This window comes from Fistularia commersonii, chromosome 7 (genome assembly GCF_037954325.1).
Source record: "Fistularia commersonii isolate RoL2024-O1a breed Wild chromosome 7, RoL_Fcom_v1.0, whole genome shotgun sequence".
NCBI classification, from domain to species: Eukaryota; Metazoa; Chordata; class Actinopteri; order Syngnathiformes; family Fistulariidae; genus Fistularia; species Fistularia commersonii.
In genome coordinates this window covers 14,108,721-14,132,402 of record NC_141290.1, presented here as the reverse complement: position 1 = coordinate 14,132,402, position 23,682 = coordinate 14,108,721, and the positions used below count along the sequence as shown (strand labels likewise).

The 23,682-nt window shown below is 38.4% G+C and overlaps 1 protein-coding gene and 1 long non-coding RNA gene across 11 annotated transcripts; one reads left to right on the top strand and one right to left on the bottom strand.

Moving 5' to 3' along the window:
• Positions 1-1,608: 1,608 nt before the first annotated feature.
• Positions 1,609-12,963, bottom strand: LOC147232833 (complement decay-accelerating factor). Of its 9 annotated transcripts, none has more exons than XR_015106402.1 (14): positions 12,792-12,963; positions 11,256-11,441; positions 11,053-11,152; positions 10,511-10,581; positions 9,475-9,657; positions 7,751-7,807; positions 7,503-7,598; positions 7,215-7,316; positions 6,655-6,690; positions 6,534-6,575; positions 6,362-6,413; positions 6,216-6,270; positions 5,667-5,742; positions 5,260-5,318 (listed from the first exon to the last, which is right to left on the bottom strand). XR_015106402.1 is itself a non-coding variant. In XM_086149943.1 (13 exons), the coding sequence occupies exons 1-13, from the start codon at positions 12,880-12,882 to the stop codon at positions 5,148-5,150; spliced, it is 1,242 nt and encodes a 413-aa protein (XP_086006069.1). In that variant the 5' UTR covers positions 12,883-12,963; the 3' UTR covers positions 1,609-5,147. The 9 variants fall into 9 exon arrangements, 7 of the variants coding, with proteins under 7 accessions (XP_086006069.1, XP_086006070.1, XP_086006074.1 ...); XR_015106403.1 differs by lacking the exon at positions 5,260-5,318 and adding an exon at positions 5,339-5,379; XM_086149943.1 differs by lacking the exon at positions 5,667-5,742 and having other exon boundaries at positions 1,609-5,318.
• Positions 12,940-22,536, top strand: LOC147232832 (uncharacterized). 2 transcript variants are annotated; one of them, XR_015106405.1, is made up of 2 exons: positions 12,940-12,972; positions 21,049-22,536. It is a non-coding gene; the product is annotated as an uncharacterized LOC147232832 (long non-coding RNA). The 2 variants fall into 2 exon arrangements; XR_015106406.1 differs by having other exon boundaries at positions 12,963-13,123.
• Positions 22,537-23,682: the final 1,146 nt, after the last annotated feature.

The following is a 23,682-nucleotide window of genomic DNA, read 5'->3' as shown; positions in this document are numbered from 1 at the left end:
AGAATATTTTTCAGCACTGTTTAGTTTTGAGTTCAGATTTATTTTTTCATCAATGCTTGCCATCTAATGGCCATGACTGCGCCTTTCAAATATTTGAAATATTTCACCATATTTTTACTGGAAGTATCAACAAACAGACTCAGATGAAGAATGCATAACACCCCTGAGCAGAAAACCACAAGGAAAAGGTGTCTAAATATTTGATCCGTCTATAAATATTTTACAGAAGCATGATATCTAAGAAGGTGAAAGAAATTATGTGAAATAAAGAAAAAACATCAGTAACAGGTAAGTGAGATAATTTCAGAGCAGCAGATTTAAGAATAAGAGCATAACCAGATATATTGCAAAGGAAAGCCAAAAAATGGAAATGACCAAACCAGTGGCATGAAATTGGGCTGTCCATAATAGAATATGTCAATTAGTGACATAGATTGACAAATTAAAATCCCAATGCAATCACAGAGGCTTTCCCTCCAATCGTAAAATAGATAAGAGGGCCGGACTCATAATACTAAGTCTGATTTCTTTAGGGTAAATGCAAGTGAGTCAGAGCCCTTTGAAAAACATCATGCTGGTTGCTGACCATATAATGCAAAGCTCCTTGTACTTTTTTTTTAATGCAGACTGATTTTCTTTAGTCATAAATATAAAGGAAAATAAATGGCTTCATAATGAGCACTCACAGACAGCATTATTTGACGATCCTATAACGGCTTCCCCCAGCAGCATCGACCTACAATAGCTGCTCAAACCTTACGGGAGGGTTTTGTTATTTTTCATGAGATAATAATGCCGTGCCAACAAGTGGTATTATTCACCTCAGCTTTGTAATGACCCCCTGCTGTCTGGTGACCAACCACCTCTCAGCTTGAAGAGTTTCAGAAGTCAAGCCCTAATAAATGGCTCAAACATGAAGATAGTGGGAAGTCCCTGACAGCATGACCTCACTTTAATTACTACGTAGTGCAGGTGCCGAACCCAATTCAGCATCATAATCAAACGTGCGGTTGTAAACTCCCCGTACATCCTTTAACCGTCTGTGAGTGTATGTAGAGTGACGCACTAAGAGTGACTTAATCCACCTCTGATTCCACTCGCCCGAGATTTGACTCAGAGAGCCCTCTCACCCACTGTCTTCTGGGCGTGACCAGTGAGTTGGAAAGATAAGACCAAACTTGTATGACCTAAGGAGATGTGAACATATGCAGTGCTTCATGAGGAATACAGGAACATACAGTGGTCCTCCTGAAAAGACAGGAAATAGAGCTGGAGAAAGCAGAGCTGAAGATGTTGAGGCTCTATTTGGGAGTGACAAGGAGTGATAAGATTAGGAATGAGTCAATCAGAGGGTCTAAGAAAGTCAGACTAAGATGATTTGGACATGTTCTGTGGATGGATCGGAAGTATATTGGTAGAAGGATGTATGGGTTGGAAGTGCTAGACAGGAGGTCGAGAGGAGAAGAAGATGGAAGAGTAGATTTATGGATAGAGTGCCAGAGGACATGAAGGTATATGTGTTCATAAATATAAATTGACTTACAGCGGTCAACCTTGAGGTGAAACTTTATTCCTGTAAAACAAACCCAAAATTAATATAACTTTTTACTCCCGTCACTGAAAGAACTGAAGAGCTTCTCCCCTCATTTAGACTAAAACTCAGGAAAATTTACTCCAAAAAAAAAAAGGAAATATCATAAAATTTTTGGTGCATAAAACCTTTTTTGATTTATGTCTTTCGTCCCAGAATCTTCACTCCATATGGTCCAAATTTAGATTCAGGACTTGAGGGTGGTTATAAAATAAATTAATAGATGCCAAAAGCCATAAAATCTATACTAACTAACTTGATATTATCTTTTATAAAAAAAAAGAAATCAGAGCCTTCATATATTTGGAGGTGTTTGATAAAACTGCTTTAGTTTTTGAGAGGCTATGAATTATGGGGTGAAATTGAAAGCGGATCATTTGGGTCAAGCTAGTAATTCATATTTTTACTTAAAGATGTGCCATTAAGAGCATGTAAACAGTGAAACACTTACACAATGATGCCAGGCTTTAAACATAACATCTGTTTCTGGCCAAACGCAGCTGCTTCAGTGGGAACCATTTGACCCCTGTTAATCTCGTATATAAATACATCCGTCCGGTTAATTTGTGAGAAGAACTTTAGGACGAGTCAGAGAGAAAATCATTCATCTTTTTTTTCACCCCCACATAAAAGTTCGTAATACCATTGCCACTCCAACCGCATAATCTGAAGCCACATCAGTGATGCAGTCAGCATGCATGAATCATGACCAAAAGCCAATAGTTACGTTGTGGTCGTTGCCAGGTTGGCATTACAATGCAGAAACATACGCGTTTGTGTGTGTGATGGGTTTCCATTTATGTATCTGTTTTGTATATCTCCAGCCACTCACTGAAATGAGATGTCCTCCTCTATTCAGGCTGGACTAGACACCTGGAGAAGGATGCACGAAATGCTGGGCCTCACATGGTTATAGATGGAAAATTTAATTTCTTTGCTATGACACCGACCAGCTTATGGGCACCAGATGGTCCATGTAACGTTAAATTTAAAACTTTTCAAAATAGGGGAATCATGATGTAGCAAGCCATAATAAATGTATATTTATCCAACAGATTCACATTTTATCCTTCAGTTACTAAACTGCATGTGTGCGGATATTGTAAATATATAATAGCCTGTCACAGAACTGTAATAACATACACTATGCAAAACACACTATTCAGAGTGAATTTAGTCAAAAGAATACTTCAGGCAAAAAGGGAAAAGTTTACTCATCCCCAATATTGAGAAATCGTAGGGTGGAGTAATTTAGCCCATGGAACACTGATGGATTCTTAAGTGTTACCATGGTAATAATGTACTGCAGGTGTCTATAACCCGCATTGTGATGGTGCAGCCAAGAAGAACATGAGAAAAAAGGGCAGGACCCATTGTTTTGCTCTCCTGTTTTCTGTTCAGCTAACTTAAATAATGAAATATGAAATCATGTGCCAAGCAAAACCTCAGGTGTTTTTGTCCAACCCAAATTTTTGATATAATCTGGATTAAACAAAGTTAAACAAAAACAAAAGCATATGTGGGATTCACAGTCTGGTGATAATTGCCAACAAACAACATCTCAGACTTTGAACCACTGTGTCACGCATAATGTCTCATGCCGCTTTAGTCATATCCCATTAAAAATTTTATTCTATTTAGTTTTTCATGCACAAGATAATTGAAAAAGCTGAAAAGAAATAAACAAAACAGACAGAAAGCTATGGTCATGTTTCTGTTAATAAGTTAACACTTTTTTGGTGAAAAAGACATTAATACAATTTTATTTTTTCATTTTTTTTTAACTCATCCCCAGGTGTGATGATTCTTTCATGTGAGCATATAATGCTTACATATCTACATTCTTTTTGGAAAAGGAATACATTTATAACTATCATCTCCACATTACTTCAGATCTGTTATCGAAGCTAAAACAGATTTCCCATTCTGCAAAAGAGGATGCACATTATGTTTCCTGTCCTTCACTGACAGGAAAGCTCAAAAGGTTGTGCTGAACATATTGCAACTGCCACAATGCGATTAATTACCTCAACAATTATTATTATGTGAATTTATAATCTGAGGATTTAATAAAAACAAGGTTGTGCAACACTGATGGATATTGAAACCATTTTGGGAAACTTTTCATTGTTTACATTTCAGAAATCCACATTCCATTAAAAAAAAAAACATTGACTGTGGGAAGGATTTCTTCATATCTATGAACACAAGGATGGAAAATAAGGCACACGCATCCTGCAGGACAGACCACAGGCTTCCTACTGTCAGTCAGGTTTGTCACTCATTTCCTCCTTGGTGGTCCAAAAGAGGATTGCTTACAAAAGAACTGAATTTCACAAACTTATCGTACTATTGATTGATACTGGATTAGAATTCAAGTCACAAGTATCAAGTATTTATCACAAAGTTCCAAAACCCCTATACTAAACTCACATGTCATCTTTGGATTGGATATTTCTTTTTTTTCAGGGTTAATTTTATGGTAATGCAGGTCATTGATTTTTCATGTGGTTTTGAGGAGTGGAGAGGAGGGTGGAAGCTGAGGTCAAATATCACTGTGGGTAAAGATCCTTTTTTAACTAAGATAAATGACTGACAATGTGGCTACATTTCCTTCTTTTTGCCTTATTTTCCACCTGAACTGATATAATTTAACCAAAAGTGTGGGAAAAACAACCGGTGTCCTGTTGTGTTTTTTATCACAAATGTGGAATGAATCCATAAACAACAAAAGATTGACTGAAAGGAACAAGTTTAAAAAAATGCACACACAAAACCTCAACATTTGATCCATGACCGGCAGTTAGGGCCTCTGACACACCAGCAGAGGAGGGCACAATGGGCGTCTGTTTTATTGTGGGGATTTTCTCTGTTCTCTACTCCACACTCCCACCAGAGTAAATTTAAGAGTGCGCCCTGCGGCAATGACCATGAATGTATTCATTCAACAACTGCCGTACAACCCAAAAGTGTATGTGCTTTAACATTTATTGCTCTGTCATATCTCAAGACATCTTTCAGTAGGGATTGCAACTTTGGCCCTGCTGTATAATGTCCATATTAACAAATGGCTTATGGGTATATTTTTTTTGCAGTTACACAATTCGGATTAAAATGTTTAATCCCTTTCTTCCAAACTTTTCTTCGCTGAGTTATGTGATTCGTTGGTAGCAGGTCTTTACTTCTGAAAGTCCCCATTATTGAGCACGGCTCGCACAACAAAGAAGGGCTTCAGAACAAAAGACAATGACGCAAAGAAGGTCCTAAGACGAAGAATGCTGTTGATTGTACATTCATCAACCACCACTGCAGTCTGCAAATTGAATTAACCACACTGTGCGCCTCTTCATTCCCGCCTTTTCCGTGTTTTTCTCGAGTAACAAAACACCACTTGAAGGACTAAAACATATGGCCTAAATACATTGAGACAATGCATTTATTCCAGTCTTTAACATAAATAACAAATAGAAAAAACAAATACATTAGCGGTTTTAAAAATTAACCAATCCATAGGAAAATTATCAGAAAAACAAAAGTGCGTGGGAAAGTGCTTGGATCACTGCTCATCTGAAAGACTACAGTTATTCAGCAGACATTTGATTCTGCAGTTTGAAGTGCAATAAGTGAGCTCTGTTTTCCTCTGTCCGTCCAAAGAGGTGCTGCTCCACTTTGTTGGCCCGTCCTTCCAGGGTGACAGATGCTCTTTAACACACGGGCTCGGTTCCAGCTGGAGAGCAGCGATACAAATTAAAAGAGTTTAGGCTTGGTTCCATTCACATGGTGAAGATCTGAAAGCGATTAAAATTAAAAATTAAATCTTTTGCTGGCTTCACGTTTAGCACTGACACTATCACTTTCAAACAGTGCTTTAATTATTATTCAGCTCTTGCTTACTATCAAGCATAGTGGTGGAATATTAGCTGTTAATCATACATGGTAAAGCACTATATTACATGGCCACAACCACCTGGTGAATAACCCTTTTTTGCTTTGTAAAAGGAATAAGAAATAAGTATTTTGTTGGATTTCTAGTCATAGTTACAGTGACAGTAAAGGTGGAGGAATCGACAGGTACCTTATTGAGGCAGGCAATCTAAAGATTTTGGAACTGTAATAACTCCGGCTTCAGGTCCTCTCTGGTGTCATATGAGCTACAGTGTCATCAAATGAGGGATTTGGGTCAGCAAAGTGTCAGCAAGTTAAACTTGTATTAATATGTTATTAGTTTTACATTATTTTTTTTTTGTTACATTCTTCATGTATAAGTTCATGTTAGACATTGTAATTTTTGAACAATTGATTCAACGCATTTTACACTGACCTCCAACAGCAGGCATAACCCTGCATTGTTTTGAATAGCAAAAATTCTCACAATTGGTTGTAAATTATTATCAAATTCATTCCGTGCCAAAAGGTCTTTTCTTTTTACTGATGGTTTTCCTCTCTACTTCCTTAATTCCTCATGTCAAAGAAAACAAAATACCTCAAGTTTATGACCTCGAATAAGGCAAAGCTTAATAAGCAAAGGACAAACTGTGGGACTGCTGGAGAACAAACTGCCAAAGGTGACCGTGTAACACAAATGCATGCAGTGTTCTTTAGCTGTTATAATGCTAATATTTACCTGCGCCGTGCCGTGCATTGTGCTCTGATTGAACACATACTGTAGCCTATAAAGCCTTAAAGCACAGAGAAAAAGCTTCAGAAACACAGTAACTACTATACAAGCCATGCATGAAGAAGATGGGCAAAAAAAAACATGAATCTTACCCCTTTCTTCTCAGAAGAGATCTGTATATCACATAACCAGCTCCAGACCCCACTATAAAATAAAATAAAATGTATATAAAAAAATGAAAATACTACCTTCCAATTTTTCATTGAACTACCAATGAAACCTTTTGTTGAAGTGTGAATTAAAAGGGAAAGAGTCAGTCTTTACCAAGTGATATGGCCAGCAAGCTGATAATTGCTGGCAAATATTCTGTAAGACAAGAGCAATGTCAGATGCAGTTCAAAATTTATCAATGTGTATTTTTTTTTTCATAGGATTAATAACTCACCATCTGCATTTGATCTTGTAAAAGTGTTATTCGAGGCTGCAAAACAGAAAACACGGTCAACAAGATGCAAATGTTCTGACCAACAACAGAAAACATCGCACTCTAACAAAAAAAAGTCAGTTTACATCTATTTTCTCAACTAAATGTGATCACTGACAGGATTTTATATTTGTAAATGACCAAGACAAGCTGTTTTTTTTTTGATCGCATGGAAATCAGTATGAAAATGAAGATGAAAAAAATTAAAAAAAACAATGACAGAGGAATACAGTCCACTTCATTTTACATAAATATATTTACATTAACTTGAACTGAGCAATCTCTAATTGTTAAGAGGATGAGTATCATCATTTAAAGGCCTCTATTTTCATGTATAAACTAAAAGCTGATAAGTTGAGAAATATCTTCAAGAAACAAACACAGATTCTTAGGAGCTCATTCTCTGTATGTGGGAGTTCCCTGGATTTGCTGCTTAAAACATTAAAGTGTGAAATATCTGATAAAGTATGCTTGTTATGGCTCGACAAAAAAATAAATAAACAGAAAAATCGGTTTAATACCCTCATCTGGACGTCTTTCTGCATCTTTGAATGTAGACACAGTGCTTGAAATGAGACTGGTTGCAGTAGTTCTATCTGCAGCAGTTAATTTATCTCCACCGTCTTGGGAGAGAATGATCAGAGAAAAATATTTCAGTTTTCCCTGAACTGTAACAAAGAGATTTATGAAAAGACATTCTGACAGGCATGCAGCGGACACACAAACCATTCATGCCCCAAGGTGTCATGCCTGAAAGGTTTTCAAACTACGGTCATGCTGACTGGGTCTTTCACTTTCTGATTTAGTACCTTGTACTGAAGTTGTGACAGCTGCTGGTGTGCTGGTGAATGTGTTATCTCTGTGAGCTGTGGGTGTGACTGATGGATCTGTTGTGGTAGATATTTCTGTAACATGAAAAAAATGAGTTTTGACATATTTTTCCAAGTACTTTTTAAGGAGGAAATTGTATCAGATTTTTTTTCATTTTGATATTAATACCAGTAAGTCCCTCTTCTGTTACAATGAATTTGAATTGTTACTTCAAAATGAAATATACCTCTTGCTGCAGGAGATGGAGTTGTTTCTATGTAAATGCTACCTTCTGTTGTCGCACCTACAAATACAAAGATAGATATTTCAATGGGCAGGAAAGTGAATACTGGTTGATCAGATAATCAACTATCTTCTGGACATGAATGTAAATGTCATGTTGGTGAGAGGTGGAGCAGCAGGCACATGGAACGGGCAGGAAACACTTATTTCACAAAATAGCCTCTGCCATGCCATGCACTCAAGTGTGGGATAAAGGAGAACTTTATGGAACAGGATTAGTGCCAGAGACAGATTTAAGAGCCAGAATCCCAAATCTAGCTTAATTTACTGATAGACTGTCAATCTCAATTTATAATCAGCACACAAAGGAAAAAAAAACAAACAAAACTAAATTCAGAGGTCTGTGATTGACCATATAATTAAACCCTGATTCAGACCTTTCAATATTTTTCCTAAAATTGCAGATTCCGGACTTTAGAATGACTTCCTCTTCCTTTTTGGGGGTCCTTAAGAAGCTATAGCTGTCTGAGTTCAATCTCTGGACTACATCCCAAACCCTTGGTTTTAAAGTTTTAGAGGAAACAGTTTTATAACTGATGCCGGTTTTGTCTGGACCCCGAACTTGTCGTTTCTTTTCCCCCCAAGTTTTTCTGACTTTGAATAAACCATTTTCATCAGCTGAGAATTGAGATTAAAAGGACAAACTCAAAATTGTACAATTAAAATATTTTGAGCAATTAATCCAATAAGCTTTTTTTTTTTTCCCTGACGGGGCTGGGGGGGTCGGGGGAGGAGAAGGAGATTTGGGGATTCTGATTTTAATCTCTGAATTGCAACTGTTAATTCCACTGACTTCAAAGTCAGAATTCAAACATTTCGGTTTGAGTTCTAAAAAGAAAAGCAAGGTTCTCAAATACATTTTTCACATATAACCGTTTGGCAACTCTATGTCAATCGCTGTAAAACCACGCCACATAAAAGAAAAAGAAGAAGAAGAGGAAGAGGAGGAATTAGGCACTAATCCTATTCCGAAGAATTGCAACCAATGAACCCTCTTTATTAGACATACTGTTAAGCTGTTAAGCGTTTGGCAACAGTCCGTAAACAAATGATGTGACCAATGATGCAAAGCTTGTGTAATTGCTACAGTCAGAGCCAGTGGATGAGAGGTAAACGTGATCAATCATTTTCGAATAAGAGTTCGTTCCCGGGTGACACACCAGTGTCTGTTTAAGCAATAACTTCACTGGGGATTCCTAGCTGTGGACAGGCTTGTGATCCTTCCTGTGTTTCTAGGTTTCCGTACAGATGGGACGTTTTTATGGGACAGCCACGTTCTTCGTGTTCTGTCCTAAATCTACCTCTTATGTTTTTGTGCAAATTCCTAGACAAGAGCCAAACAACTGAGCTTGCAGAGCCTCTGAGATCACTCAGGACAGGTATTAAGTGTGGAAACTTCCCTGTTGTACAGATCTGCAAGGCTCTCACATCTGGAACTCATCTCAACTGTTGGATGGCTGTAGCTTATAGTGTCAAGAGAAGGAATTCATACCTCTGCCTGTGTTAAGAGCTTTCAATCTAAGGGGTGCATTTTCAGTTAAGAGAGCTGAAATATGGGCCATGTTTCTCCTAAATTGAGGGCAAAATCACCTGCACATTCCCTGCGTGAACAAATTTATCTGGATTAAGTTCTGCACACCTCAGACAAAGTAAGACACACCCACTTACCTACACAAACGGGAGGTGCACCGTCATATTCACCCTTTTCATTGCACACAATGCTATGATCCCCAACTAGGGTGTGTCCTTCATTGCAAACGTATGTGACGGTATCTCCGTAATTCGGACCATCTTGAGAATCCCAGGGCCTCTTGCCATTGGCCACTTCAGCAGGTTTGTGACATTTAATAACTGTGGAGAGTGAACATAAAGGTGAGGGAAAAATCTCAGCAAGATGCAAAACTGTTAATTTAAAAAAAATATATATGATGAGACTCAAAGGAGAAAATTTGCTAGTAGTACCTCAAAATGATCTTAGCTCTATTTGGATTCGGATTTCTCTATTTTGAAATTCTTCTCGGATTTCTCAAATTAAAGATATGCCATATTTAAGATGTGTTCAAACAAACAAAGAAAATGGAAAAAAATTTCTACCATTTCAAATTTATAACTTACCCAACATAGATCTTGAATACTTTGATCTGAATATGATATATTGTTGTAAAGATTTTGGAAATTTTTCAAGTGGATTTGTAAGAATTTGTGAATTTTCTTATCGAAATCTTCTTGTCGTGGCAGCTAGACTGGAATTTCTTCACTTGAAGATGTTTTACCCCTCAACTGAGAGGATTCTTCATTTCAAATGACCTGTGGGCAGTTACAGTCATTAGAACTGAAGAAGCCTCTCGGTTGAGGGGTAAAACATCTTCAAGTGAAGACATGCAAGTCCAAAATTTCAACGAGAATTCACCATGACCTGGATGGCTGAGAACCTCCACAAACATGTTGTGAATTTTCTCTGTTTTCAAATGGCTTTGGATCATTTTAAGAGGCTTTAGAACACCTTTATTGTGACATGTGTCATTGCATGTGGACACGTGTTCACACAAACATTTGGGCACAAGTGGAAACTTGGATGTTCTTGTGTCAGTGTTGTAAAGTAATAGAAGGAAAAAGCCTAGACTGAAAGATAACTTGTTTTCTAGCATTGGCAGTCAAACTCGAGTTTAGAAGTTCAATAAAATCTGAAATTAGAAAAACATACTGTCACACTTGGCTTTTCCACTCCATCCTGAGGCGTAGCACTGTTTGTAAATGGTCCCAGTGACCCGGTATCTGTTGAAAAAATGCAGGGTAAAATAAAGCACAATTTGTTGCCACAATAAAATCGAAAAAAACAAAACAAAGTTGACACTCAATATTTCCAGTGACTATTTCCATAGCACTTAACACTAAATTATTTGAGCAAGTATGCTTCTAATCACTGAAACCATAGGCCTATCTTACGGAAAGAAACCTAAAATGACTAACACTACCCTCCAAGATGGAAATAGACAATTCATTTACATCCCCATCTCATGTCAAACAGCAACGGGAGCTGGTAACAAACATGTAGAGGGAAGATCAGGCAAAACCATTGATCCCTTTAAAATGTCAACAAAGATAAGGTAACACACAAATCTATTTACCAGTTAGTCCAAGTGACAGATACAGCTTCTGTAGAAAACATTGTCACCAGTCATAGACTAGTGAGCTAAGTCTTTGGGCTGTGAGGGTTATTTTTACAGATTTTCCATGTACACTCACCCTTTATCACAAAACACTGTCATGATAGCGCCGAACAAGGTACCCTCGGTAATATTAAAATTCATGTGGGGTTTGGGTTTAGGGATGCCACAGTCCTTTTCTGTGATAAAAAGCAAATAAATATATCCTGTAATTTTGCACAAGCAGTACAGAGGTTTCGGATTTGTCCCCCCCAAATAAATAAATGAATCGATAAATCTTACTTTTGCAGATGAGACTGGGTTGAGTCCATTGCGAATCGACGCAGATTGTGTCCCCAGTGCCACTTTCCACCTCATACCCATTAGCGCACTCAAACGTGACACGCACACCATCCGGAAAAGAATTCAAAAGAAGCGATTCTGTGGTTAAGACTGTATTTTCCCCTCCATCAGGTCTTGGACAGTTGGCTAGAGAAGAGAAAAAGAGCCAAAAAGCCATACTGAGCAATATACTTCGATAGACTACTTAAGAGATATAACTATGTGAGTTATTGCAGACTACCAGGATGAGAAATGAGAAAACAGGAAAAAGTAACTAAACTTTACAGTATCAAGTCCATATTGATTTACTTCAGTCCAAAGTAAAACACCTTATCTCAATATATAGATGTATTATATTATTTTCTCTTTCTTTCTTAGATTTTACATCTAAAAATTGGGAAAGAGAGATGTTCACTGTTTAATTTCTAGTATTTAGTAATTTACACATTTGATTTTTTTTTTTAATTATGTCTGTCCTGGAATTAAATAAGTAAAACTCATGTAGGTAGCAAAAAGGAAAACAAACATGACCCAAGGGTTTTTTTTAAAGGAACTTAACATATGATAAAACTGTATGCGCAACAAAAGGAAAACCAAGATTTTGTCAAAGGAAGAGTGATATTTATTGTTGAATGTATAGCATACTATAAGTTTTTTTTTTGGTTGAAAACTTTGTTGGTTGTACTGGATTCAATCATGAGTAAGACTAAGATACTGTATGTAAGTAAAAGGATGTGGAAGTTAAGACTTCAACTTCTTTTCCTTTCAGCTACTCCCCTCTGGGGTTGCCACAGCGAATCAACCTCCTACGTTTGACCCTATTCTCTATCCTCCTCTCTCACGCATACTATCTTCAAAAGTGAGATAAAAACCCAGACTGGAATTTAAAAAAGGGAGATAACCTCACATATGAGCTCAAGCAAAGATATCTAAGTGAATTTAAACAGTCAAAAATTCTTCTTTGGTTATTAAATATGTATATTTTTCTTGATTTTTCATAAAACAAACAAATTGATTATATATGGTTTAATCTATAGTATAAGTCTTTAATATGTTTTATTTTATTTATTAAAAAAAAAACTTTGTACTGGAATTAAGGAAATACTAAATCTCAGATTTGTGAATAAAAGGGGAAAAACATGCAAAGTGAGACTATAACTCCTAGTGGGTTTAAAACGGGAAGATTGACGCACACATAATCTACAGTTTTAACAAGAAATTAAAACAAAATAAATCTAATCTTAGAAAAAAGTTATTCCCCAGAGTGTACCATTCATTCTCCTGCTATTGCCCTAAGTAATTGTAAAGGCAAATAAAAAAATTAAAAAAAAAATTTAAAAAAATTACAGCATATCCCGCTCAAGAAAAATAATTTTTACCAATTCTTTAAAATTCATTTATTTTTCTATTCTCATGCGTTAAGGAAGAGCTGCCAGGTCGACACTCCCCATGTGATAAACACTATCTCCTGAAACCAGGCGGTGTTTTCTCACAGACCTGCAGTCTTCAGGACAAAGAGATAAAAAAGAAGAAGCAGAGATCCGACAAAACGTCCACTTTGGCTTCCCCGCAAAACTTCCATGACCATCTGTTGACGGAGGAAGACTCCGATCCCCCGCTACTCCACAGACTCCAACGGACGGAGATGAGATGCGAACCGCCGTTGCAATGTTTGCCGGTAAGCTGCGGTCCTCTCGGTATTTATCCTCTTACAGCCGAGTTGAACGTCATACTGCCCGAGTGATAAGGGAAGTGAACCTCCTTCAAAATAAAAGCTGGGAGATGCTCATCAGGACAAATGACTTGCAACATGTTCAGTTAAAGCAAAGGTGAGATACATGGCTTTGAGAACAAAGAAAAAAAAAAAAAACGATTGTAAACGTAAAGTTACTTTTTGTCAAAATGACTGCAAGGTGGTGAGTCACATCATACGTTGACTTTATATTTTACAGCCTGACAATCGGACTCATGGTCAAATATTCTTTTAAAAACATCCAAGACTTCTGTGTTTAAATTTGAAAGTTCAGACTTTGAAGTTGAGATTAAAGTTTGCAGTGGCATGCTCATAAAGCAACGTGCTGTTGCTTTATGAGCTTTATGATAATAAAGGCACTGGCCTGTGCGTCGCTTTATTGTCATATAGATCAAAAACATAAAGGCTGTAATTCAACTCGCCCGACGCAAACGACTAAAAACCACATCAAGCACAGCAGGGTGGGGAGCCATGTCCTTCCCAAAGAACCAGAATAACAGAAATAGTAGTCGAGTAGGCAGAGGGCACCCCTGACGGAAACATGATGTTTATCGTTCATCTTTGGCCAGGATCATAATACTGAGGCCCAGAGAGACGGAGGTATGCAGCAAATATGTTGGTGAAAAATACAGGGGGGGGATGAAACACAAAGCACCAGGTGGAGGAAACAGCTGGGAGAACAATGGGGTTTGGAGAAGGAGTACTAGATGATGAGGCATGCATCCAGTTTTTACACATTTATTTTTATTAATTGCGCTTGTGAGTTGGGAAGCAATATGGTTGAGTGAGAGTGGAACATAAACTTTTGTTTGGACAACCGCCACCCTTATTTACCCCGGCCTCCATCTTTATGTACCACTCTTATCCGTGCAATAATTTTACATTCTCCAGGACACCCTGCTCATTATCATTTCATTTTTACAACCCAAATCCCCTCCTGTATAACTGTTATTTCTATAACCAGTCACAAGACATTTTTCTTTTCATATATTTTAGATTGTACATAGTCTTGGCCATTTCTATTCATATCCTCTATTTGCATGTTCTTATCTATTATTACTATTAGCACACTTTCTACTGTGTAATGCTCCTGTGACAATTGAATTTCACCTTCTCCCTAAGAAGGATGTTTGAATTGGCAGATGAAATGTTATGACAGTGTCAGATCTGCGTTGTATGCTGTCTCAAACCTGCGCTGTCTAGTCATGAGTCTAACTAGAATTTTTTTTATTTACTCCGGAAATTAATCAGCCATGGTTATCCAATTTGTGTCATGATTTTTTGAGAGTACCTGACCCAAATGCAAGAACGCTGAGATGGAAAGACATTTTAAGCGGTTTATTTAGAAGGACACACATGGAGGACTGTGCTGGGTTCAGGTTGTGTCTGGGGTCACAAGAACTTGTGGGGAAAGGAGAGATGTAGAACTCCGGACTCGGGAATGAAGAAGTTGCGAGAAAAGGCGAGATGTAGATTTTTAGACTTGGGAATGAAACAGAGATAAGGATCCGCCAGTAAGGGCTGAATGGAATGTGGGAGAATGCGTCCGTGTGGAGGTAGCCACTGTAGGCTCGTGCTCTGGCCCAAAAGGGCTGGCAACAGGCTCTTGGTGATGAACTGAGAGGCGAAAGGAACTGCACACAGTCTAATGACACCAGGGCTCAACAGTTAGTTGACAAATGTTTCAGGGACAGTAGCGAAGCGGCAGGTTTTTTTACGAGTGCTCAAAATGAGGACAAATTACCTGCAATATGTTCAATGTAAGCAGAGGCGAGACTTGCCCCCCCCCCCCCCCCCCCCCCCCCGAGAAGAGGAGACACAGTTCTGATGGACGAGGTGTCAGAGACAGTGCAGAGGATGGGAGGAGATGCAAACAGTGAAGGCATCCCATGATATCTTACGGAATAGCTAGTGCTGTGACAGATAAGCCAATTGCAGGGTTATGTGCAGTGTAACACATGTTTTACAACACATGTTCTTCAGCATTGGTGTTTTGGAAAATCACAAACTCTAACCCTCTGTGACTGTTAAAATAAAAAAAAAAAGAGTGTATGCATGTATATGGTTCTGAGATGGCTATTTGGTTGAGTGGGCACTTCTGACTACTGGTACTTCGGATCTTCGGTGACTGAATTGCAATTCTTGTAAGTCATTTTGGTTAAAAGCGTCTGCCATATGACTGTAATGTAGTGCAATGTGATGTAACGACTGCATGAGGGGAAAGATGAAATGCGCTACGTTGTGCCTGAGGGTTGAGATATGGGAGAAGTTGTTGATGTTTTATTAAAAAATGGCAGGAAGAGGGCGAATGCTAGGGTGCTGTAGAGGTGAAGCAATCATTCCAATAACAAGGTCTGGAAAACGTCAAGTGGGCCTTGAATTCAGACAATTACGTTGATGTGACGTATTTGCAAATCCCTGGAAGAAATGGCGAGTAGGGATTATATTTTATGTAGGCCCAACCCTTCCTCCACAATAAAAAAAGAACAACAAAAATGTGATTTTTTGCTCCGCATTCCTCATTGATAGGGTAGCTCGCTGTATCTTATGGTGAAAGGCACAGCAGGAACTTTAAGCAGTATAATCTATCCACCTTGACTTACTCCATTTGGACCTTCACCGAAAACTTTTGAGTCAAGAGAAGGAAAAATCAAACCCGTCAGTTATTTAGCAATGAAGAGTAGCTTGATAATATGACAGTTTTCATTCCATGAACTGTACAGTAACTTTTTTGAACATTTAACTGATTATAAAGTCTGAGGCTAAAGCAACCACATCTACTTAGAGATGAAGTGTTTTGCAAACAGTGGAAACATTCTGGGTGGGCCTGGAAAAGAAAAGGGTATTCCCTCTTTCTGTCATCCATGGAAGAGATTTTGGATGGATTTAGTTTTAATTTTTTCGCCCATTTTTTTTCTTTTTTTCTTCTTTCTGAGCGTCTTGTCAATGGGTGTGAGTGAGTGTGGTTAATCGCCATGGTTATATTCCACTGGCCTCAACATAGTGGCCTGTCTGACTCAGGAACAGACGTACACCGGGCTGAATTCCAAAGAGTTCACCCCACTACGTCTAAACACATGCTGACAGCCTGCCTCCACCCAGTTTCTTGAGAAATCCCACAAAATGTTACGTAGCAACCCAACAGCAAAGGACTGGCGGGGCTTTGTTTGTACTCTTCAGTGACATTTTACTCCAATGAGAGAACTGCAGGAGGACGTCAAGGGCTGTGTTTTGTGATCGTGTTAAGTGAGGGGCCCAGGCACTCCCGCACTGATGTAAGACATGAAAAATGCGAAACAGATACACAAAGAAATGAAAAACCAATGCTAAGGTATTCTGAAGTTGGCAAGCAGCACCTCGTTTAAAAGTTTAAAAGCCGTGCCTCCCTGTTATCTCTTCTCAAGTGAGTCATGTCCAGACACCTCCTCCCTCAAACTGAAGGCGGAATGCGAGCATTTGTTTTTTGTCATGCGTGGGGGGGTCGGGAGGGTGTTGCCAAGCAAACACCTAGATCAAATAATCTGATGGAGCACATCATTCCTGTCAGGCTAAAGATTTCTGAAATATTTGAACACCATAACAGTCACCACACAAACATATAGACACACAGTCTCTTTATCTCAACAGTCAATTTGATTTGATTCATTGGGGCGCAACAGCTCCAAAAACATATCACTTGTTGGCAGGAGATAAAAAAAAAAGATCTATTTAAGGAAAGAAAATCAAATAAATAATATATATGTATGTATGTATATATGTATATATACATATACATATATATATACATACATACATACATATATATATATATATATATATATATATATATATATATATATATATATATATATGAAGAGAGAGAGAGAGAGAGAGAGAGAGAGAGAGAGATGGGCTTTGTAATGAACAACAAAAAACAAGCAACATAGAACCTATGGATTTAAGAAATGCATAGACAGATTGATAAATAAGTGTGAAAAGATAGTGGGGGAATAGAATAGTAAAAATACCAAATATGTTTTTTTATCTTTTCTATTGTATTCTAATCCATGCATTCAATCACTGATTGTTATTTATTAATTTAAACTTTCTTTTTTTGTCCAATGCTCTTTAATCATATGGCAGTTACATTGAAAAAAAAGACAAATGCCACTATATATTTTAGCTTGGACTCCCTCATTTCAACTTAATTTCTTTATCAACTTACCCGTCTTTCATTATTCTGGTGTTAACTTTCGTAGAACTTTCACTTCCACTCCCACTTCCCTTGGGTGGGCCCCCCCACCTTCCTCCCAGCAAAACCTCTGCTCAAACTAGACCACTGGACTGAGAGATGGTGACATCTAGTGGTGAAAAGAAGAAAATACATTTCCAACTTGAGCTCAACACAGACGTTAAATGCTTCAAATTTTCCAGAAAGATTAACAGTTAAATTGATCTGATCACATCATGATTCCTATAAAAACTTGCTGGTAATTTGTGTGCAAGGAAGAGACGCAAAGCTTTATGCAACTTGTTTAAAGGCCACTTGATTGACTTATTACAGCTGATTTTTAAAACGTTGCATTATGTGATGATATGCAACGATCCCCTTAATTGTGAAATGTGACTATTTTGTTATAATTTTTCACAATTCTATAGAAATAGATACTAAAAAGAAAGGAGGTCTGTACTGTGTTTATTTTAAAGCTTTAATAAAAATGATTACTTGAAAAAAAAACAGGAATGGAACTTAATTATTGATATAACTCATACCAAAAATGCCAATAATGAATGACTTAACTAATTATATTAAATGATTTGAGTATTACATTTAAGTTGACCTTCGCTCATTTTATATACGTTGCAATTCTAAACATGCAGAATGATTTATTACACCAATGAACTATAGATATTTGTATGTCAATTTTTATCCAAATGAAATATATTGTGTGATAAAACCACACAAACAAACACACACACACACACACACACACACACACACACACACACACACACACACACACACACACACACACACCCAGAGCAATGCTGATAATTAAAACCCCTCCAGAGGAAATGCTTTCATAAGTGAGGAAATACCAGACACAGGATGGAAAAACAAATAAAACAAAAGACAACAGGAATAAATGAAAATCAAAGGATTCATAATTGTCAGAGTAAATAAAGATGAAACGATATATGAACCACCAGATGTTACATTAAAGTGAATTAAATTGTAAAATATACAATAGTACTACAGACGCAATATTTACTTTGAGAATGCTAATAGAGAAGTGCAGAGAAGGCCAAAGGGAGCTGCATTTCATTTTTGTAGACCTAGAAAAAGCTTATGAGAGGGTGCAAAGAGAGAAACTCTGGTATTGTATGAGAAAGTCCGGACTGGCAAGGAGTATGTTAGACTGGTACAGGACATGTATGTTAACTGTGAGACAGTGGCGTGGTGTACGGCAGAGTTCAAGGTGGAGGTGGGACTCCATCAGGGATCAGCTCTGAGCCCCTTCCTGTTTGCAGTGGTGAAAGACAGGCTGACAGATGAAGTTAGACAGGAATCTCCACGGACCATGATGTTTGCAGATGACATTGTGATCAGAAGTGAGAGCAGAAAACAGGTTGAGCAAAATCTAGAGAGGTGGAAATATGTGCTGGAAAGGAGAGGAATGAAGGTTAGTTGCAGCAAAACTGGATGAGAGGAATCCGTGTGGCATGGTGAGGCAACAGGGAGTGGAGGTCAAGAAGTTGGAGGTTTTCAGATACTTGGAGTCAACAGTCTGGAGCAACGGAGAGTTTGGAAAAGAGGTGAAGAGATGGGTTCGAGCAGGTTGGAATGGGTGGAGAAAAGTGTCCGGGGTACTATGCGATAGAAGACTATCGGCCAGAATGAAAGGAAAGGTGTACAAGACAGGGTGAGACCAGTGATGCTGTATTGCTAGAAACAGTTACAATGACGAAAAAACACAGGAGGCAGAGCTGGAGGTTGCAGAGATGAAGATGTTGAGGTTCTTTTTGGGAGTGATGAGAATGGATAGGATCAGGAATGAGTCTATCAGAGTAATAGCACATGCTAGTTGTTTTGGAGAGAAGGTCAGAGAAATCAAACTGAGATGGTTCGGTCATGTACAGAGGAGGGGTAGTGAATATATTGGTCGATGGATGCTGGAATTGGAGCTGCCAGGCAGGAGGTATTGAGGAAGACCAAAGAGAAGACTTATGGATGTGGTGAGAGAGGATATGAAGATAGTTGGCGTGAGAGAGGAGGATATAGAGAACAGGGTGAGATGGAGAAGGTTGATATGCTGTATAGACAGACCCCTGCTGAACTCGGGGTCTTCAGGGGTGGAAAAGCTGAAAGGAGAAGAAGGAGAAATTGTAAAATACACAATGTCACATTCAAAGAAATCTAAAATAAACTGATAAGGAGACACAATCAAGCTTTCTAAACTAGATTCCAAAAATTTGCGTCAAACCCTTTTTCATGTCTTTGCTGAAATATCATCAGTATTATGCACCAATTCTGATTGTCTTATCATGGAGTCTTTATGCTTAAACCCCTCAAGTTATGGTCAGCAGCTGTGGAACTTTGTTGTTTTCTGAATTCCTCTGGTTTCCCGGCACATACCATAACAAGCACACACCGGACTTAATCCCGCTCAGGGGTCCTAAGATATGTAATGTCATGGTGAGTGATGTTGCTGTCTCTGATCATTTGTGTGTTTTTCTTTGAGACAGCTCCCTTTTTCATACAGAGAAATGCTCCGAGGTAATCACCAAAGCTGCTTGGCTGAAATGCTGTTCAATTATTTAACTGCTCTTTCCCTTCCACACCTGCCAGTCAGTCACACGGTGACCTTCTCCATAAAGTCAGCTCTAAAATTACACATTTCATTGAAGCCTTTCACCCCAATTAGAGTAAAGGTTGTCTCTGGCAAGGAAAGATCACCCGAAAGAAACGCCACGGGGGTAAAAGTCGAAGAAAAAGGAGCTGTACACAAATATCAGGAAACAAATCACAGGGGTCATTAAGCTGTCTACAAACCAAAGACCTTTCATAAATTATTCAGCTCTGGGAAACCAAAGGGACAGTCTTTCTTTTCTGACTTATCTTGTTGTAATGTACCCAATTTTCAGAAAAATCCTGCAAATGTAATAAATTGTTTATCCACAAGGGTTGAAATGAATCAACCTTTTTCTTCAGTGACCACACTCCAAAAAGTAAACATGAATCTGGATTGAGTTTAAGTTTAGTGGAATCTGAGGCACAAGATTTTGAAATTTTGCAATTTTGAGCCGTATCCTCCCGGGCTTTAAAAAAAAACACAAAATTGAAATGCTTCTGCAAATAGCGAAATCACATTTCACACAAAATGTCCCCCCTTGGCCTCCACCCCAACCTGTTTGACTGGCTCCTGGACTTCCTGACTGGCAGACCTCAGTCATTTAGGATAGGTATTAGGCCGGGGGTGGGCAAACTACGGCCAGCGGGCCACATCCGGCCCGTTGGTCCTTTTAATCCGGTCCGCCAAAGATTGGTACAGAATTCATACTTGATGTGAATGATTGAATGATTGGGTCAATGAATATGGGAGCTCAAACAGAAGATTATTTCATTTTTGGAGGTACTTGAGAACATTTGAGAATTTTCCTGAGCTGAATGACATAGATTGTCTTTGTGATTTAGCCTTTACTGTGAACATACTCACACACATGAATGAGCTCGACGTGACGCTGCAAGGGAACAACCGGTTTGTGCATGAAATGCAAGCAAATGTTAGACCCTTCAAAACCAAGCTGGTTTTATTTTCAAAGCAAATGTCAGACAATGCTCAGACAAATGTACTGTTAACAAATGTTTTTTTTAAATTTTTTTTATATGCATTGTTTCTTGTGCTGACCCGGCCCGTCTGTCAAATTTTAAAAGTCAGTGCGGCAAAAAGTTTGCCCAACCCTGTATTAGGACCTATACTGTTGCCTCCCATGAGGACAAAATCATCCTGAAATTCACAGATGACACCGCAGTGATTGGATGCATCACCAGCAGAGACGAAACAGCCTACAGGATGGATGTGGCAGCTTTGGTTAATTGGTGTGAGGACAACAACCTTGCCTTCAACACGGACAAGACCAAGGAGATGATAGCGGACATGAGGAAGGAGAGGGGACCTCATCAGCCACTGCTCCTCCAAGGTCTAGAGGTTGAGAGTGTGAGCAGCTTCAAATACCAGGGTGTCCACATAAGCGAGGATCTCACCTAGTTCATCAGCACCACACAAACGGTCAAGAGGACTCAACAGTGGCTGCACTTCTCAAAGAGGCTGAGGAGGTCTGGCATGTTGCCTAAGATCCTCAGCAACTTCTATAGCTGGATTGTTGAGTGCATCCTGACCGGCTGCATCACTGTGCGATACAACAGCACCACTGCTCTGAATTGCAGACGCCTGCAGGGATTGGTGAAAACTGCACAGAGGATCACCAGAACCCCATTGCCTTCTCTGCAGAGCATCGACCACCACAGAATCCACACCAAGCTGCACCTAAATGTCTTATTACATTGCCAACACTGTTCATTCTAAAAATAAAATTTAAACTATCATTATTACTTTTCAATACATATGCTAATGCACTGCGGACAGCAAAGTAGGAATTTCACAGTACAGGATAAATCGTTTCTACACTGTGCTTTGACAATAAATACTTTGTATCTTGAGTCTTTGAATCTTTCCTCCAACTGCTTTCTACCAGCAGGGTAAACATTCAAGTAAAGTTTTCTTTCACAAACCTTGCTATTTATAGAGCACGATCCTCTGGAGGTCGTGAATTGTGCTGCTTTGTTGATAACAAATACCATACTGTTGATTGTAGCCGAAATCATGGCACATTGCCATACCTTGCCAATCACCGTTTGTTCTCATGCTGTTTATGTCAGACATATTAATTTGTTGCTCGCCGTGTCAGTGACAGAGAAACTGGCACACTGTGATTAATGATTGTAATAGAAGCATCATCTTGGGGAGTTTGGTCATGAGTTGGAACTATAAGCGGGGATGTTGCTTTAGTTACCTTGCAGTCCTAGAACACATTGCCATGGTTGGTCAGATCTGCATCAAGACCTTCCATAGTAAGTCACATTATCGGAACAATGTTTGTTTAAGGCAAAAAAAAAAAGCCTCTAGCTGATTGATGAGCAGACCGACTACAGAGGCCAAGCTCTGGAGTGTTTGACTCCTCTGTTTTAGATCCAAACCTTTCGTCTTAGATTTTCATCACAAACAATCCAAACATACTCCTGGTCCAATTGAAAAGTTGGATGACACATTCTTGCACAGTGAAATAAGATTGATTCTCATTAAAATGATTGTGAGTGCATTGAAACCATTATTTATGGACATTTTTTTATTGTTCATTTAATTTGAACTGTTCTAGACTTGAATGTATAGATTTTGTTTTGAAGTTTTCTTTTAAAATGTTCTGAGGGTTGTCTCGCTTGTTAACAAAACTGTAGAGTTCAATAAACAATAAGAGTAGAGCATTTGGTTATAATCTACAATCACTTGATTGGTGCCATGACTGAACTGTTTTTTTGGAGTCCAATTTACTTTAGAGAGTCACGCTTTATTTTGAAATTCTGATCAGCTCGTGTTCATTTCCAGACTTTTGTTGTCTCAACCTGTGTCTCATGAGTTAATTAATCTCTGTTTTCCCTGTTCCGGCTTCCCCTCCGCTCTTATGTTTTAATGCCTGCTGTTCCTTTCCTCATTGGTCCGGCGCTTCGCTTTCATGTTTTTCTATCCGTCTTTGTCAGATCCTCTGCTGTTTGCTGTTTCACAGCTCTGTTTGCCAGTTTAGTATTCAAGCTGTACCACTTTTATCTCACACCTCTGCTTTGTCTGATTCTTGTATTCCAGTGTTTTTTTTTTCTTTTTTTTGCTTTATCATAAAATAACCTTTTCAAATCCTGCCTACTGCTGCTGACCTTTTGGATCAAGATTCACCAAATTCCACCCACTCGATGACCAGATGGAACTGATCAGAGTAGACAATATTGTAATTATTCATATGGAACAGGTTTACTGAACTGAATCTTTATGAAACTTCAATGTTAAAACAGCCTTAGTCAGTAGATGAATTAAATCAATATTTGCTTCTAGCAATGTGCCTTCAATTGAACCAAGCTAAAATGGAAATAATAAATATTTCTCGGAGCCAGAGACAAATCAAATGGTAGAATACAGCGTCTGTCATTGATTTATGAAAAAACAAATCACCTCTCGTTCACCTTAAGAACATGACAGGGATTAAATTGATACTTGAGTATGACTAAAAAATTGTCCTGAGGCTGTGGACTGTTTCCTACTTTTAGGAGTCTGACAGCTGCTTCTGATTCAGAACACTATTTCTAGTGAGGACCAAGGTAGTGGATCGCATTAGTCTGGTTTTCTGATCTCTATAATAGGTTCCTGGAAGTCAGATGATTGTAGTTTACAAACGCTTGCATGGTTCTAGCCTAAATTAAATGTTTTGTTTTTTTTTAATTTTGATAAGTAGAAAGACCTCAGATCCTCCATTCCCTGTGCCAAAAGTCAACACAGAGCAACCTTTGACCTCATTTTTATGCTTCAAATATCTGGAATGTATATTTCC